The sequence below is a fragment of the Ptychodera flava genome, chromosome 7 (genome assembly GCF_041260155.1).
Source record: "Ptychodera flava strain L36383 chromosome 7, AS_Pfla_20210202, whole genome shotgun sequence".
NCBI classification, from domain to species: Eukaryota; Metazoa; Hemichordata; class Enteropneusta; family Ptychoderidae; genus Ptychodera; species Ptychodera flava.
In genome coordinates this window covers 26,358,255-26,376,924 of record NC_091934.1, presented here as the reverse complement: position 1 = coordinate 26,376,924, position 18,670 = coordinate 26,358,255, and the positions used below count along the sequence as shown (strand labels likewise).

Sequence of the window (18,670 nt, the reverse complement as noted above, 5' to 3'; positions counted from 1 at the left end):
TTAGGTACTGGAGGTCAACTTTAGCAACATGCATAGCAGAAAGGCAGCTAGCCCCCTTACTGCCTTAGTTTGACCATAGACGGTCTTCCTCCCCTCTACTGTCTATGGTTTGAGCAGGTCTGTTAATATGTAACAGTTCAATGACAATGACAGGAAATGACTCAAGTCAGTGGAGTAAGCCTGTTTCAAGCCTGTTTCAGAATTTCGCTTTTTCTTACCTCATTTGCACATTTTTGACACTGATGTGTTCATTTGAACAAATTCACATCTCAACCCCTACATCTACCTGTACACCAAATACTGAGACGGTAGCTTTGGCGGTATGGGAGCCTTTGTGTGTGACGGACATACATCCGCACATACCCACAAATATACAGACATTTAGACTCATCATATAAGCTCTTTTTGGTATTTATATATAAAACCAAATATGAGCTAATAAAATATACCATATTAATATTTTAGCTGGACATGTCGGTGAAAATCACATTTATGTACTTTTTGGGGGTCTACAACTGGTAATGTGTATTAAAATATGAAAAATTCTTATGAGTTTCTTTTCAAAACATGGCAGATGGAACCAGTAGGATAGGGCAGAAGACCACTGTGAACCATACGTATGAAATATGCCATGACCTTTGAACTTCACATCCTCTGTTCAAGCTCTACTTACCTCAATAAGAAGGGGAAGTCTGGTAATCCTTTGCATTGGCAGGGTGATAAATGACTGGAAGGGAAGACCTTGACATGCTGGCCGAGCTTCCAACAACCGTACCATGTTCTTGAATTCCTCAGATGTATCCCTGCAGAAAAACAAAAAAAAGATGAAATTTGGCATTGATTGTGAACTTCTTCTGATGAGATAGTCTCCTGCTGCAAAAAAATGATCTTTGATACACTAATTTTTCTGATTAAGTGAAAACAACTGGCAGAAATGAAGCAGTTTATTTCTGTACTTACTTTTAGCTATACACAGTCAACAATATTTTTTTGGAAAATATTAACTAGACATTAGGGTAGGTAAATATGAAAAGTTGCCTTTACTGATATTTATATCTCCCATAGATTACACCCATGACAAATCATTGTTCGATCACACCAAAAAAATCCAAGCAGCTGTGTGTTCCACTTGCGTATCAAGCTGGTAACTAAATAATTCATCCTTCCTGGTCGATAATTTACCTGCCCTTGGCAGATGATATTTTCTATTATGATACAGAGTCATAATTTTTGTTGCAGTTTGCAATTTTAATTACAAATTACACATGAATTCAGATTGGTTGCAGTAGACAATATTTCGTGTCTCACACACCCAGACATGCAATGATGATATCATGTTATGAAAATTGTCAGTGGAATTCTGTAGTTTGGCTTACATTAACGTTTGATATGTTCTCAGTTGTTGTGATTGGTTGCTGCAGTAGACAACATAACACTGGAAATGTTTGTCAGCAAACTCCTGCACTATATCACAGATGTCAACCAACACCAGGTTTTCCTCTTGTCTATTTTCCATTGCCAGCAAAAATCTACGAGAAAAGAAAAAACACTAAATATATAAAACGGGACAAAAACATATTGCAATAGAAGCTGTATTGTTATTGACCATCAAATCTTGTGGTCATCCAATCAGAATTTCAGAATGTGAATATGCAACCAATAGGATATTGGCTTACATTTATCATACCGGTAAACAACCAATCATGAGATGGGTAACAATGAATTTTCACCTCACCTCTCACTGACATCTCTAATGGCTGCCATATTGGAAAACAACTGCTTGTTCTCGATCTGCGACAGCAAGCTTGAGTTTTCCACAAAAAGTTCCATGAAGACGTTCAAGCTGTGCAGGTAGGATGCTTCTGATGTGATGACTTCAAACATCATCTGCCAAAAAAAGACCAAGAAATTCATGAAGGTGTGTGTACAAATGCAATATTTATCCTAATCCCTCCATTTTTGGCCTAACTCCCATTATCAAGTTCATGCTGAAGACTGCATGCATTTAGTTTCTGACTGAAAATACTGGCAGTTGCTGTCTGCTTCAGAGATAAACAAAATGAAGTCAGAAACGTCAGCAGCCTGTGTTAAGATATGTGGACAGAAACATTTTGATGCGAGCTAAAACAAGTTTCCTTGAGGACCTTCAGCAAGTACTTTTTCCCGATCCCTAACCTGAATGACACCCTAGGTCACTTGTTATTAATGTGAAACTATTTCCGTTTCTACCAATTTTGACTCTTGCCATTTCAGCTGATGTGATTTCCCACCAATATTACTCTCCAATAATTCACCAATGTATGGTCCACAGTGTGCAATATCTGTGAATGTTCATCATTGATAATGTGTAATTATCATTAGATTTGCATACTAAAACAATACCCACCTGCTCACTGTGCGTGAATGACAAGAGAATGCAAACTGTAAAAGTCAAAGTTTTCCCTTCATATTTTAACCAACAAACATCTCGGTTTTGTTTCACATGTAGCATATATATACGCAAAATGCAAAAACTGGTCAACGTATGACACTACACCAACGTAAAAGCAGGGACGAAATTTCACAAGCTGGTCACTCACCTCTTGCAGTTTTACGTCCTTCCTATCCAAGGTGGAGAGCAACCCACTCTTCCTCACTTCCGGCAGTTCACTCCACAGTGTACGCTGGAACGTTCCCTCTCTCTTGTATGTGGAAACATCTCTTGCTGCCTCCTCTTCCGGGTCGGATGCAACCTCATCCTCGGGGATGTCCCTGAGCATCTTTGTGGCTCTGGCCTTCTCTTCACGCTGGTATTGTTGAAACATTGGTGCTGCATGAAAAGTATACACAAACAAACTTATTTTAAGATAGATCGTGCCTTGGGGACAGATACCAGTATTCGTACTCTCAAACTTTTACAATTCTTTTCTGATCTCCCACTTATGGCGGCTCATTTTGTAGCTCTTGGAGAAAGAAAAACTTTCACCTGCTTAGAGTTTTCGAAAATCGAATTTTTTATTTTTCTTCCATAGAGTTAACACAGGGATGGCAGCTATTTTGAATTTCAAATTTGAAATCTTTAGTCAATCAATAAGAATAAATATTGACTTTAAATCTTGGAAAATTTGTTTCTCTAGTACTTAAATTTACACGTTGACCCCTGATTTTTATTCTCGATTTTGAAAAGACAACAATTGAAAGATTCCTTAAGGAAAGTTTGAGCGAAATTTTAAGTCACTTTTGATGCGCATACTACCTTAATATAAGGTTAGTCACAATTTCAAACTCTAGACACTGTCTGTGAAGACTACAATTGGACATGCCACACTGGTATAGACCTATTATTCTATATTACAACTCTGCAGCTCTTTAAAGGGGAGGTGTCTTCATCAGTTTTATCTCTTAGCAAGCTGACTAACTGTGCACAACTTTCAAAGGAGAACAAAGGACTAAAATCACATAAACAGTCAGTGTTAACAATCTCTAATGCGAGAACCAGGGATTGAAAATTGCCCCTTTAAGGTAATGTGTTCCTCAATCAAAATGGAGACTTTTAAACATTTGTTCATGCTTTCCTAAAGGACACTTGACTTTGACTATGAATATTAAAATCGAGGGTTACCACACAAAGTTTGGGATATAAGTGACAAATTACTTAAAATTTAACAATATTTGAAATTCAAAATGGTTGGCGACCCTGTGTTAACTCCATTGGGGACATAAAATTTTCTAATTTCATAAAAAGATGGTGAAAAGTTCATTTACTTCAAGGGTCTAAAAATGAGTCCACAATACGCCCAAGATTGCAAAAGTATTGCATAACTTGAATGTCCATTGAAATGTGCACAAAAGCAAATTCAACTTAAGAGGTTTGTACAAATTATTCGGTTTGCTGAAATAAAATTCAATGTTAAAACATATAGGCATGGTCCAAATCAGTGAGCAGTGATATTTCAATATGCATCCTTCACTTAGCACATTTACACAAACCAATTTTGGTTTTGAAACACAATCATGAAAATGCATAAAATTTGCAGCTATTGGGGCTTTAATAGTGCGTATTATCTGCAATGTTTAATGTCAGAGAATGTGGACTCCAACCAATATGGTCTGTTATGAAATGAACTCATTTCCTTACCAGTGTCAACATATCTTGATTTCTGTCGGGATCTCCTGATGCCGCAAGTTCCCTTCTATAATGAATGGAAATGGAAAATTGTAAAAAATATAAATTGTACACACATAGTTTAAGGTAGAATGTGCCTTGGGACAGATATTCGGACTCTAAAAGTTTTACTGTTTCTGTTTTGAGGTATCACTTGTGGGGGCTCATTGCAAAGCTCTTGGTGTAAGAAGAATCTTCACTATCTTAGTTTTTCGAAAATTGAAAATTTTACTTTTATCCATAGAGTCAACACAGGGATGGCAGCCATTTTGAATTTGCAGATATCTGTAAACATTATTTGCATTTTTTGTACCAAAATTTGCACATTGACCCTTGATTTTTCATTCATGGTTGGAGAAAGGTTGAAAGTTTCATTGAAGAAATTTTGAGCAAAACTTGCAAACTAGCTACCTTGTGGGAACAAACAATACCTTGATTCCGCAAACACTGAGATTTAAAATGTAAACGTATTTGAAGATGACTCAGAGAGCACATTAACATATACCTAGATTCACGTACCCATGTAAACCTATTGGAAAAGGCGCTCTTAAAGGTGTGTAATAAGTTGCCGTATCACGCCCAGGCACACTTTGCCCAAATAAGGTAGTGTGCGCGCTTTTTCAAACTTTTTCGTTGTCGTTGCTACGCGCTCTGCTATCCACGTACATTCCATTAGAAAGCACGTCAGCGCGAGATTCGCACCCGTTTCTATGCGCTTCGCTCGTAGTTTTGAAGCAAATTGTAGACAATTCGAATCTTATTCTGATCAAAATTGGTTTAAAACAAGTGCTTGATAGTCTCCTCTCAATGTTTTGCTGAGAAAGTGTATTTTAACGAACAGGATCAACTACTCATCTGTGCTCATTCTGTAGTGACATTGGCGTTCGCATAGAACAAGCTCGTGACGCGTTCAAGAACAGAACAAATGGCAACATCGTACATATTAATCCGCAAAGTTGCGTGGCTCATGTTTTTTTTTAATTTACGCCCATAACTTTAACAAAATTTAATTGATAAATACTGAAACATATCGCAACCGTTCAATAAGGTATATGATAAAACCTTTACGGCCCAGATACGGGTTTTGCGGACCTCGGTCGTACGGCGTACGGGCCCTCGCACGCTCGGCCCTTCCGCCATACAACCTCGGTCCGCAAAACCCGTATCAGGGCCGTAAAGATTATTAATATTAATACTGTCATTAAAATTGAGCATAATATCATGTTAAACTTGCCTGATTATTTTCCGGTTCATCTTTGAGTTTTTCAAATGAGAAAGTATGTGCTGATGCTCCTTCCCGCTTTGGCGGCAAACGCGGACTCCTCTTGGCTGGCAGTGGTGGCGATGATGATGGCGAATGTTGCTGATTCCTTGGTAGCGAGCCGGTCACAGCGGCCAGGATGTTAAATTCCGGAGGCATGAGACTGCTGTATCTTGCCGGGCATGGCGGTTTGTCATCTCCTTCTTCAGTTTTGGAATTCGACGAGTGCGGAGACTCAGCTCGGTCAGATGTATGATTTTCAGTTACTGTACTTGTCTCGCTTTCACATCCAGATGAATTGTTACTTTTAGATGCCTGGGCATAAGGCGCTAGCAGTACAGGATCCATGTACATGGGAATGAAATCAGGGTCTGAAAATACATTTTCGTCACTCGGAATGCCGTGACGTGATCCTGTGGCTATCTGATCCACTTCCTCTGGGTCAACGTAAGAATTACTGTCATTTGATGAAACTGATAATCGAGGGGGTTGCATCACTTCATAATCATATTCATCATCATCATCGTCGTCATCATCGTCATTATCATAGCTATCTGGTATTTCAGAGTATGTAGATTCTGTCTCGCAGTTTGCCAGAACTGGTGCAGATCTATACTCTTCTGTTTTATTGCTTGGTTGCTTTGATATTGAGTTTTCAAGGGATATCACAAAAGATGACTTTCCATCCGGAGACTTTCTCGTCGGAGATGGCGTAAGAACTACAAGCTCTTTGTCACTGGTTTTTCTTGCTCTGACAGACGGCTTTTTCCGGTTGGTGGGCATTCCCATATTTGTCTTTTTGGGGTGGCGCTTAACATTTGCAAGTCCTGGATTGTTCCTCTGTTCAGCCAATTTGAATATTGCCATGGCAGCTTTAACTGGTGAAACTGACGGGGAATCCTCATTCACATCACTCTTAACTCTAGAGGGCGCCCTTCCACTAATTTCCTCAAAGACTTCCACATCATCGTAGGAATCCGTACTGTCATTGTCACTGTCCCTTTCAGATGCTTTTGCCTGAGATTCCCTATTTCTTCTATGACTTTCCTAGAGTTGAGAGATAATTATAAATGAAATGAGTCATCGTTGATGACACAGTCCCCACTTGTTAATGGGTGCTTTGATTACAGGTCCTCAGAGAGGATAGAGTCCTCTTCATTAGGTCTGTGATAAAAATACTTTTGAATAAATTCGCTTGATACATGTGTCTGAGTTGTAGTTCAGGAGATGAAAAAATCGTAATAAAATGGCCACATGGTGGCCATATTGGATTGAATCACAAAACAAATCAATGTGCATATGTATGACATAGGTCAATGTCCTTGTACAAGTTTGAATAAAATTGGTTGAGATATGCCTGAGTTATGGCTCTGTACATGAAAAAATCGTAATAAAATGACCACCTGGTGGCCATATTGGATCGTATCACAATACAAATTGACGTGCATATGTATGACATAGGTCAATGTCCTTGTACCAAGTTTGAATGAAATTGGTTGAGATATGCCTGAGTTATGGCTCTGTACATGAAAAAATCGTAACAAATGGCCGCACGACGGCCATATTGGATCGTATCACAAAACAAATTGATGTGCATATCTATGACATTGGTCAATGTCCTTGTACCAACTTTGAATAAAATCTGTAGAAACATGCCTGAGTTATGGCTCTGTACATGAAAAAATCGTAATAAAATGGCCGCCTGCTGGCGGCCATATTGGATCGTATCACAAAACAAATTGACGTGCATATGTATGACATAGGTCATATCCTTGTACCAATTTTGAATGAAATTGGTTGAGATATGCCTGAGTTATGGCTCTGTACATGAAAAATCGTAACAAAATGGCCGCACGGCGGCCATATTGGATCGTATCACAAAAGAATCGATGTGCATATCTATGACATTGGTCAATGTCCTTGTACCAACTTTGAATAAAATCAGTTGAAACATGCCTGAATTATGGCTCTGTACATGAAAAAATCGTAATAAAATGGCACCTGGTGGCCATATTGGATCGTATCACAATACAAATTGACGTGCATATGTATGACATAGGTCAATGTCCTTGTACCAAGTTTGAATGAAATTGGTTGAGATATGCCTGAGTTATGGCTCCATACATGAAAAAATCGTAACAAAATGGCCGCACAACGGCCATATTGGATCGTATCACAAAACAAATTGATGTGCATATCTATGACATTGGTCAATGTCCTTGTACCAACTTTGAATAAAATCTGTAGAAACATGCCTGAGTTATGGCTCTGTACATGAAAAAATCGTAATAAAATGGCCGCCTGCTGGCGGCCATATTGGATCGTATCACAAAACAAATTGACGTGCATATGTATGACATAGGTCAATGTCCTTGTACCATTTTGAATGACATTGGTTGAGATATGCCTGAGTTATGGCTCTGTACATGAAAAAATCGTAACAAAATGGCCGCACGGCGGCCATATTGGATCGTATCACAAAAAGAATCGATGTGCATATCTATGACATTGGTCAATGTCCTTGTACCAACTTTGAATAAAATCAGTTGAAACATGCCTGAATTATGGCTCTGTACATGAAAAAATCGTAATAAAATGGCCGCCTGGCAGCCATATTGGATCGTATCACAAAACGAATCGACGTGCATCTGTATGACATATGAAGTAATCCTTGTACCAAGTTTGAATGAAATCGCTTCAGGCATCTCTGAGATATCTGCGTGAACGGACGGACGCACGGACGCACGCACGCACGCACGCACGCACGCACGCACACACGCACGGACATGACCAAACCTATAAGTCCCCCGGACGGTGTCCGTGGGGACTAATAGTCGAGCAATAAAGCACCCAAAGCAGTGGTATAACATGAGATTTTGACAAGTTCACGACATATATGCAAAAGCAATAGCGAGTGAACATAGGAAGTTCGCTGATCACTGCGTCTCACGTGTCTAGACGCAGCACGTAGTAAGACGCAGATACAGGCAAACCGCCATTTTGAAATGAGACAGTTTTTGGTCTCCCGGAAGTTGTTAATTGCGCATGCCCGCACATAGTGCATCATTTTTTGTCGCGTGCTTTTTAGTCTAATCTGGTAGCTGCCAATATTTCAAAACTTGTGAGAATGGTATCCTTGGTTAAATTCTAGCCACGTTCGCATCATGAAACTGTGATAATTTTAGCGTTACTTCCAAATAAAATTGAACAGCCAATGACAGCGCCCCATGATTCAACCAATCAGATTTCGTAATTCGATACATGGCGGTTTCCCGTTACCTGCCTCTTTGTGCTTGTCACTGAGGCGGGGACCAGCCAACATATGAAGAGGACTGGTCAAAATTGAGTGGTATACTGTCGCTGGTCGTGCTTTATTGAAATTATATCATAACAGTATATTGAAACTCTGGGAGGAAATCTCAAAATGGGATTTTTGCACTTGCGGAGAGTTCACACGAGTGCCACACTTGGTATATCGCGAATATACCACGGTTCTTTTCACGACTTGACCAATCAGATCACTGCATTTGCACCATCAATACTCTGATATGACATAATGATGCCTGGTCATGGCAAATTTTTAAAGTTGATAACCATATACATATATTTCACTTTGTCTTTGGGCAAAGTCAAATTCATAGAAAAATCACCGACAGTAACTTCAACAATGTAAAAGTGATGTGTGATGTACAACAAGTGTCTGAATCAGTGAATGTCTTTTGCTCTTGCATTTCTTACCGTACTCAAGTTGCTATCAGAACTTTTAAGGCGAGATTTTCTACTCTGTCTCCTCCGATACGGAACATGCGGCCTCTTCAGACTGTATTTCCTGATGTGGGGTATTGCGTGAGCGCTATATGAAATCAAAAAACAAAACAATTACCCATTGTGCATGATCAACATTGATGTAAGCTAACTAGTCCTGCACCGCTCATGAAGATTTACACTGTAGTTCTGCTCTGGAATAAAACGGATGCTATATGTTCTAAAGATTCAGTACACCTGGGAGATCACGTGCTGACAGTACAAACCAACCCACAGGTACAGACGCGAGCGAAAATACATGTATTTCTGTGCACACTTGTGCACATTGTATTGTTTGTACCATCGTCCATTTGAATTCCGGGTTTGACCTATTGAATTTTATGAGTGGTCCTGCATTACCGGGTATTATTCTGACAGATCTGTAAATCAGAGTTGCTGCCTATGCTCCACCCCTTCTCCTATAGGGAAACAAGGGGCAATGTAGTTATGTACAAAGCTCCCTTGAGGGGCAGATCTTTCAGTATATTGTACCGTGTATACACAGCCACGGTCCCTCCACAAGGAGGGACTGTGACACAGCATATGGATTGATTTTTTTTTCTCAGTTGGCTTATCAAATTTATTGCAGTACATATGATTTTTTAAAACACAGAAAAAAAGAGTACAATAGTTACTAATTATATTTGTAAATACCAGTATGAGGATCCGCATGACAGTTTTAGTGTCATAAGTTTACTTTATTAGCACCTCTGTACTGTCATGTTCACATTTTCATATTGAGAATGCTTCCCTACATATACTCATCCTACCAGAGCCGTCCTCTTGGTATACCAAAGAAGCAATATATTATCGTATACAAATTTGTCACTGAAATTAACTAATTATTTACATCTTCCCAAAGCTTGGTACAAAACACAAACAAAACCTACTGATGAAGAGGTCAGTTATGGCACACTCTGACATCACCATACAGTACCTGATTGAAGGAAGCTGCTTTCCTTCACTAGCATCTTCATCGGACCATTCCTCGTCCTCATCCTTTGAAGACTCTACATGATCCAGTTTTGCCGACTCCGTGGTGATATCCTCCTCCTGCGAGCGCCTCCTTTCCTCAAACAGTCTCATCTTGGATTTTGTCGGTCTTGGAGGCGGCACTGGTCTGAGACCTGAGGCAGCTTTCTTGGCATCACTACTGTTTCCATGGCTATTGGCAATGAGACGTTGCACTACTGTTCCCGAGATTTTGCCAGGGCCTCTGTTTGACAGTTTCCTCCCTGGATGTCTTTTCTCTGGTATAGGAGCCAATGGTTGGGGCTTTCCTATTTCATCTTTTGATTGTGCCCGCTTCACTCGCGGTCTGACCGCGGCGACAGGTTTTGTGGGTGACTGCGGGGGGACGTACGCATTCAATTTGCTTGCAACTCCCGCCGGCACTGGTTTCTTTGCAACGGGAGGCTTTTTAGGAACGGGTGGTTTGGGTTTAACTGCAGGATTGCTTGCTCCTGACAATCTGGCACTCGGCTGAGGGGCGTCCCTACGAGGTGAAAGCGATCCTCCGTCGTTATGTGAATTCCCCGCAGACGCCATACTTTGAACTTTGGACCTAGGGGTGGGACGTGGCTTGTACCGGTAATGGTTCAGTGCTGCATGTGAAAATGGACCATTGGGAATGTTCACCAAAACAGCACCAGACATCTTCACGACTTACTCCTACATGAAAGAGGAAAGCACAGAAAAAAAGACACAAAGTTTAGAGTTTGCCATAAAAAAGTGCTAGAAAGTACATAAAAGCAATGATATAACAATAATAATAATTGTACGGCTATTTTTCATTTGTATCTTACCGGGTTGGTCACCAACACAAAGCATGCAAGACTTTGGGAGATATTAACGTACATCATGTTTTTGACCAGTAGAAGTACCCTTCACCAATACTGAAGGGACATTTACAGTAAATTTGCAGTAAATGAGTAGAAAAGTTTGCATGGGGCAACTTCCTGTGCCTGGGTAGTTTCCTAGTTTCCCCCCACGTACTGAAGACTTACACAGATGTACTGTATATCCTTGTTGCATGCCTTAACCTCCTCTCTTGCATCATAATCACATCACATAATGTAGTACATGTACAAGTACAGCAAGCTGGATTTTGAGCCTCTCTGACTATTCACAACAAGTGTACCTCACCTCTGAAATGTCATCTCAACGTACATGAAGGAAATCGATAGAAACTGTTTACCCAATCATTGTAAAATGCCGAAGAGTACCGTATCACTGCATACTGGTACTATAACTATTTTGTTTGTTGTACAATTGCGCTTTTTAGTTCCTTGTGAACCAAGCCAACAGAACAAGTACACTGGTATTTCAAAATTTATGGTGATACTTCCTAACAAGGACTTGACAGCATCACTTCATGTACGTTGCTCAGATTCCTCAATTGCTTCCATGTCAGTGATGCTCCACAAAACTGGTAATGCTACTAACACAGGAGAAATGATGTCAGCCTGGTCTCTGGTCTAATGTCACATGTTGTTCTGATTAGATATATTTATGCAGGTATTCAATACATGAACGTTTGCATACAGTACATTCATTGACACACAGCGAAGAGAATGTGCACTGATTTTTTGCCTGCATGTACCTATCATACAAATGTAGTTAACACAATGAAGTTGAGAGCACCGTATAACCATCATAGTTTTCAGAGAGGGCAAGTCAGTACTAGTACAAACATAATTATATGATGAAAAAATCTGTGTCAAAATGGCCATAAGGTGGCCATACTGGATTGTATCAACAAACAAACTAGTATACATTGTACATGTGCATGTACACTTTCATTGTCGATTTTTAAATAAAATATTTATAAGCCATCTCTACGCTAAAACCGACCTGTATAATAGGTGTCTATGATTCGTATGTATGTATGTATGTATGTATGTATGTATGTATGTATGTATGTATGTATGTATGTACAGTTGTATGTATATGTATGTACATGTATGTACATCATATCTCATCTATCTATTGATATCTATGTACAAGTGTGTCACGTATGTACCAATGTTTATTGGCAAGTAAATGTTCAGTATTAATATGTTTGTGTATGCAAGTATTTATGTTGATATATAATTAACTTTACTGCATGCAATTGTTGCTGTGAATGAAAAAGTGAAAAGCTATATTAATAATATAAAATGTTTATGGTGAAATTAATTTGAGACCATGATATGCTAATACCACCTGACTGAACACAATCAGCAGACTGCCAAGACAAAAATACTTCCCCAGTGATACTAAGGTACGCGTTTTATCTTTAGGAATTTGACAACACAACTTTATGCAATATCGGGAGTTTTATGATTCCCAGTACAATAAATTTAATACAGTCCGCCTACAACAATGGTATGGTAACTTAATTGATACATGAAACAAAATATAAAACTGACCAGCGGGCCATAAAAGCACTTGTTATGAGCAGAAGATAAGAACGTGGGCGTTTTGGGTTCAACCCTTTGTCAGCATTTAAATGAAGAGAAAACTACACGAATGTTGGTTCATATTAACTTCACTTGTTGCAGTTTTATCCCTCTTTCAAGGCAGTTATTTGTATCATATCAATGCATGCCTATTAAGTTGCTCTCAATATCAAAACTGCGGAAATAATCAGGATATATCTGAGTGGAAAACAAACATGTATTCACAGACTCAACTTCCATTGTAATTTTTGCAGATAAAACTACACAAATGCACAGAACTGACACAAACAATGTATAGTGCACTGTTCTCAGTAAGACCCAATGAGTGATATCATGGGTTAAAGTACATCAGACTGGCCCCAGTCGCTTGGCTTTTCTCGGCAGCAGTTACTGGCTGACCAACACATTCACTCCATGATTTACGTAACAGCCTACATGTACCACTAACACAGTAGTCTACTGAAGTTTACTCCCTCAGTTTACATTGTTTTGATATCTATAAGTATACATTCTATGCTCATAGACTGGAGCAAGCATAGACTTTAAAAACTTTAAAGTCTATGGAGCACTAAGTAGTCGCGGAGCAAGTCGCGGGTTACATGTATGTACAAATACAGAGAAGCGTAAAATTTGTAATTCTGCATCAGGAAAAATACAAGAAAGAGAACTCTGTATTATGGACTGGATTAACCCCTTCATTACCAGATATTGTGAACAACCCTTTCTTTTCTACATGTTTTGAATTCAAAAGATTTCAAAACAGCCAACATTTAAAAAAGACATTTAAATGGCACCACCATGGCTTTCCTTGAAATAATCCTATTGAGTATTCAAATGTCTTACAGTTTCAAAGGTACTTAACACTTAATACTAGAGACAATACTGCCAAATCCTGCCAAAGAAAACGTTTGCTTTCAAAACATCCATCAAAACATATAGTACTTCCTTGAAAATTCAGAGCTATTATTACACAATAGTTTCTGCCAATTTACTAAACTGAAAACAAATTCAATACATTACAGCATTTCGACAAAGCTGGAAGAGGGTGTGGCTTAGTTCAGCAATGACCTTGATTTTGAATGCAATCTGGCTAAGGTAGGGGAAGTAAAGTCAATACTGTCTACATCATGTTATGTTGCATGTAGACCACAGGGGAGCCAGGAAGAACAAACAAACAAACAAACAAATAAACAACAAAAATAAATAAACAAAAAATATACAAACATACAAAGAGGCATACAAATACATAAATAACAAACAAACATACAGACAAACATAAACAAACAATATCATGAATAAATAAACATACAAACAGATAAACATCTATTCATATTTATATTCTATCTATCTATCTATCTCTCTCTATATCTCTCTCTATATCTCTCTCTCTCTCTCTATCTATCTATCTAATATATATATATAATATATATATATATATATATATATATGTGTGTGTGTGTGTGTGTGTGTGTGTGTGTGTGTGTGTGTGTGTGTAAGAGACTGAAATAATTGACTGAACCGCTCATGCCACATATTCTACCACGGCGGTATCACTCTTCCCTATACTGTGAGTATAGGGAAGAGTGATACCGCCGTGGTAGAATATGTGGCATGAGCGGTTCAGTCAATTATTCAGTCTCTTACACACACACACACACACACACACACACACACACACACACACACACACATATATATATATATATATATATATATATATATATATATATAGATAGATAGATAGATAGAGAGATAGAGAGACATATAGAGAGAGATATATAGAGAGATAGATAGATAGATAGAATATAAATATGAATAGATGTTTATCTGTTTGTATGTTTATTTATTCATGATATTGTTTGTTTATGTTTGTCTGTATGTTTGTTTGTTATTTATGTATTTGTATGCCTCTTTGTATGTTTGTATATTTTTTGTTTATTTATTTTTGTTGTTTCTTTGTTTGTTTGTTCTTCCTGGCTCCCCTGTGATCTGACAGAGGTCATGCAACTCTCCATAGCAGTCACTTTAACCCTTTCACCCCAGTTCCCTGTATACAGGTCCAACTTTACCATAGAAAACAATGGCTTTGGGACAAACCATGGTGGTGAAAGGGTTAAGTTTCAGGTAGTCCATGGTATTAAAAGTTTACATGTTACAGACCCTAAATCCATAGAGCATTGTAGAGCGGGCGCCACAGCAAATGTATGGTCAGCCATGGCCACCTGTAATCGTTCTCCAATTTGGAGGTGCTCAGTGCATATCAAGATCCCAACTGGGATACGATTTCAATAAAGGCTTACTTTACTTTACTATGTGCATGCAGCTTCAATGCTGACTTTCACTATGAGAAATTTTGACAAATTCAAAACATTACTCAACCCAGATAAGTACTGCCACCAAAAAAAACCTACAGAAAGGCTACATCCACTGATTCAGTGTGGTCACTTTTTCCAGGTCCATACAAGGAAACACATGCTCTTTGTACCAGTATAGCCCTTCCACAACACAACTTCACAAATGGAACATGCCTTTACTCTAGCAAAGTAGCCATAACTGGGGGTAAAATGAAAGGGCAGTCTCAATAAAAAGACGACTGAAGTCTGCACAACCTATTAACATACTCACGCGCACTGAAGTAGTCCTGTGAGCATGAACTGGCGTTTACACTCACCTTACAGGACATGTAACAACAACACCGCCCGATTGAGTCATTTTTCCAATATCACCTAGCTTAAAAACCACCAGACGCTTTTCAATCAGTGTGTCAACAATAAAATGGTCAAACCCAAGTCCATTGAAAACACACACAGGCATACCGAGGTGTCCATTGTGAATGGATTTCAGGTTAGATTATGTTACATTACGTAAGAGTACACTGACACTGACAGCTAGGTCATTTCCAATTCACAGGTATGCGGCGTTTTGTTCTGAAAGCGTGACACTGGAATTATGAGTAATCAACCAATGGCCTCTCACTTGACAGTTATTTTTAGATTCACCATTTCTCAAGTTTGCTTTATCACTCATTAACAGTATGCATTTGTTCTGTGAATATAACTGACACATAAATCTTTTAAAATAAAACAGAGCCCTTTATACCATGCATTACAAATGGGAGGCTCCCTTTCACATGTGATATCTAATGCAGGAACCAAGGACATACCATACATCTAAATTATTACATGTTCAATGTACCTGACACACCAGGTCTCATTTACAAGGTAGTAGGGTTTTACATGTAATACTCTGGTTTGTGTTAGTAGATTTCTTTTCACCCGTTCAACCATGGTTCAGTCCATTATGGAATTGATGGACCTTGGCACTAGAAAATGGAGTTTATAGAGATACAAGAAGCCCCTCCTTAGGCTTAATTGATTAAAATTACGAGGTCCAGAAAGAATAATAATAATTATAGTAAAGATTGAGGGAAACGAAATTTTCAACAAATGATTTTTTATTATTAAGTATGGCCAATGCAAAATTGTCAAAAATGCCAGAAATAAACACCAAGGGAATAAATACGATGGCAAGCAAATGTTCACTGACGTTCAAGCTACCACGGATTGCATGTACCGGTATATCGAAGAGAACTCACAAACACATCCAAACTATGCGTTACATACGGTTCAATAACTCAGTGAAGTATTTACAAACTCGTAAATCACGCAGTGAGTGTCTGAAAAGAATTGCATGAATATTGACAGTAGAGTGGTCGACGTGCGATAACCTGCACTGAACACGGAACGGAACAGGATACATATCTGTTCAGTTCAGAGAAAAGTCACATTAGGTCATACATGTACACCAAATGTTGTATGAGAGCTAATGGGCTAATAATAGTTAAGGTGGAGCTGCATGTTGCCAACACAGTTTTTTTCAAATTAATATTTCTCATCAAAGATGACAAGGAAATCCCCTCATACTATATATTTTCAAAAAGCAGAGACTCTAAAGTTTAGTATGGAAGCAATAGTTTACTCAAATGATGAAGTGGGTGTACATTTGGGGTAAAAAACCTCAATTTTGGTATTAATGATAAAAATTAAATAAAGTAAAAAACGACACTATTTTCTCAAATGTAATATTTCACTTGAAAGAGGCGTATATGTAGAAAAAAAGACTTTTTTAGTTTACATTGTCTATCCTCATTCTAAAATGGCAAGGGTTAAGAAACTGACACTCAAAAAAATGATTAAAATCATGATTAGCAAAATTAAAATGCCTCTTATTCAAAATGTAAGAGTTTTATTGCCAAACAAAACAGCAATTATGTTATACAGTATTTAAAGAACATAATGTGAAAATTTCAGAAACTTTGACAGAGCTAGAGTGGATTTAAAGTTTTTGAAAATTTTGAAATTGGGAGAAAAAGAGGTCTGGAAATCGTGTGATTTGCATACATTTGCATAATTTAACACTTCTTTATCACGCAACTTATGACTGCTTGACAAGCTATAAGGTGAACCCAACACTATTTTAATCTTGAACGAATATTTGCAAAAATGTAATTTTGATCAAAATACGTGGTGTTGGATGCAGTGCCCCCTTAACGTGTCTATACCAGGCTTCAAAATGTTGGTATTCAACACTACTTACTACAACTCAGTGGAAGTGTTAAATAATTTTTATTTTCATTTTCAGGTATAGAAATAAATTATGCCATAGTCCTTTCCAGATTTATAATAAAAATGGATTGCTGTCTGGATAACCCCCACTGTCATTTAAAAAGTACAAATTATCCTGAACCTCCTATTAACTAAAGGGCCAGCACCTGTTACAGTAACTTTTGATGATTTATTCCAGAATTTTGTTTTAAGGTAGAACGCACCTCGGGGACAGACATTCAGACTCTCAAACTTTACAATTCTCTTCTGATATACAACATGTTGGGGTTCATTTTAAAGCTCTTGGTGAAAGAAAACTATTCATCAGCTTAGTTTTTTGAAATTCGAAAATTTTTATTTTTCTTCATAGAGTTAACACAGGGATGGCGGCCATTTTGAATTTCAAATATCGGTAAATCTTGGGTAATTTGTTTCTCTAGTGAAAAAATTTGCACTGTGACCCCTATTTTTATTCTTGATTTTGAAAGAGAATGGTTGAAGATTCCTTGAGGAAAGTTTGAGCAAAAGTTTAAGTCTTTCACTTTTGAGGGGCATACTACCTTAACCTGTTCATCCCATTCCCTGTACACAGGTCCACAGTTACCATTGATAACAATGGGTTTGGACCAAATAATGGTGGTGAAATGGTTAAATGTCAGCCTCAGTTTCTTATTCTACTCCCTAAAGCATGTTGAGTTAACGTACATTGTATCAACATAGTATGTGTATGTGCAAACTGCACTATTATTGTTGACATGAGACGTCTAGTGTAAAATTCAAATGTAAACAATTAGTCCGTGGGCTAGAGGGGGTCTACGTGCACCCCCCCCCCCCCACAGGATAACAAACCTGTATTTTTCAGAACCCTTGGGATCCCTAGAATACGAAATGGAATTTTAACAGGAAAAATATAGGGACGCAATAGCTGTTATGGTCATGTTTTGAAGGGTACCGCAAAATCACGATTTTCCAAGCCAAATGCATTTTCGTCAAATCTGCCTTCTTGTAAGTCATGTGCTGAGCTCATTTTTTAACATAACCTCACTTGTTTGGTATCATTAGAAAGGGAATTTATTCTTCTTTAAGATGACATATTGCATTATGCAATATCTTCTACAGTTTTTGTCAAATATAACCAAAACTTACCCCTTACCCCAAAATTTAACATTGCAAATTACAGTAAAACTCAAATTCTACCAATTTTTTAGCTGGGCATAATAAAATATGCATTGCTTTGTCTGAAATCTGTTTTATTTGATACAGGGACATGTCAGAAATATGAAATAGACTTTTAACAGAAAAAATATTGGGAATCTACAGCTGTAACAGTCATATTTTGAAGGGTACCGCAAAATAACAGTGTTGCAGATTTGCATGCATTTTTGTTAAAACTGTCTTCTTATAAGTTATCTGCTGA

General features: G+C 38.1%; 1 protein-coding gene across 3 annotated transcripts in view; it reads right to left on the bottom strand.

The window, feature by feature from the left end:
- LOC139137125 (ephexin-1-like) overlaps nucleotides 1-18,670 on the bottom strand; it is a 40,466-nt gene that overhangs the window by 8,436 nt on the left and 13,360 nt on the right. For 2 of the 3 annotated variants that reach the window (XM_070705085.1, XM_070705086.1), the window contains exons 2-9: nucleotides 10,147-10,880; nucleotides 9,144-9,258; nucleotides 5,379-6,452; nucleotides 4,118-4,172; nucleotides 2,580-2,809; nucleotides 1,736-1,887; nucleotides 1,377-1,529; nucleotides 674-803 (exon numbers count right to left, since the gene is read on the bottom strand). In XM_070705085.1, coding sequence (XP_070561186.1) covers nucleotides 674-803; nucleotides 1,377-1,529; nucleotides 1,736-1,887; nucleotides 2,580-2,809; nucleotides 4,118-4,172; nucleotides 5,379-6,452; nucleotides 9,144-9,258; nucleotides 10,147-10,865 — 2,628 coding nt within the window. In that variant the 5' untranslated portion in view covers nucleotides 10,866-10,880. Of the gene's footprint in view, nucleotides 1-673; nucleotides 804-1,376; nucleotides 1,530-1,735; nucleotides 1,888-2,579; nucleotides 2,810-4,117; nucleotides 4,173-5,378; nucleotides 6,453-9,143; nucleotides 9,259-10,146; nucleotides 10,881-15,320; nucleotides 15,499-18,670 lie in introns of those variants that run through there. The other variant, XM_070705087.1, reaches the window with a different exon arrangement.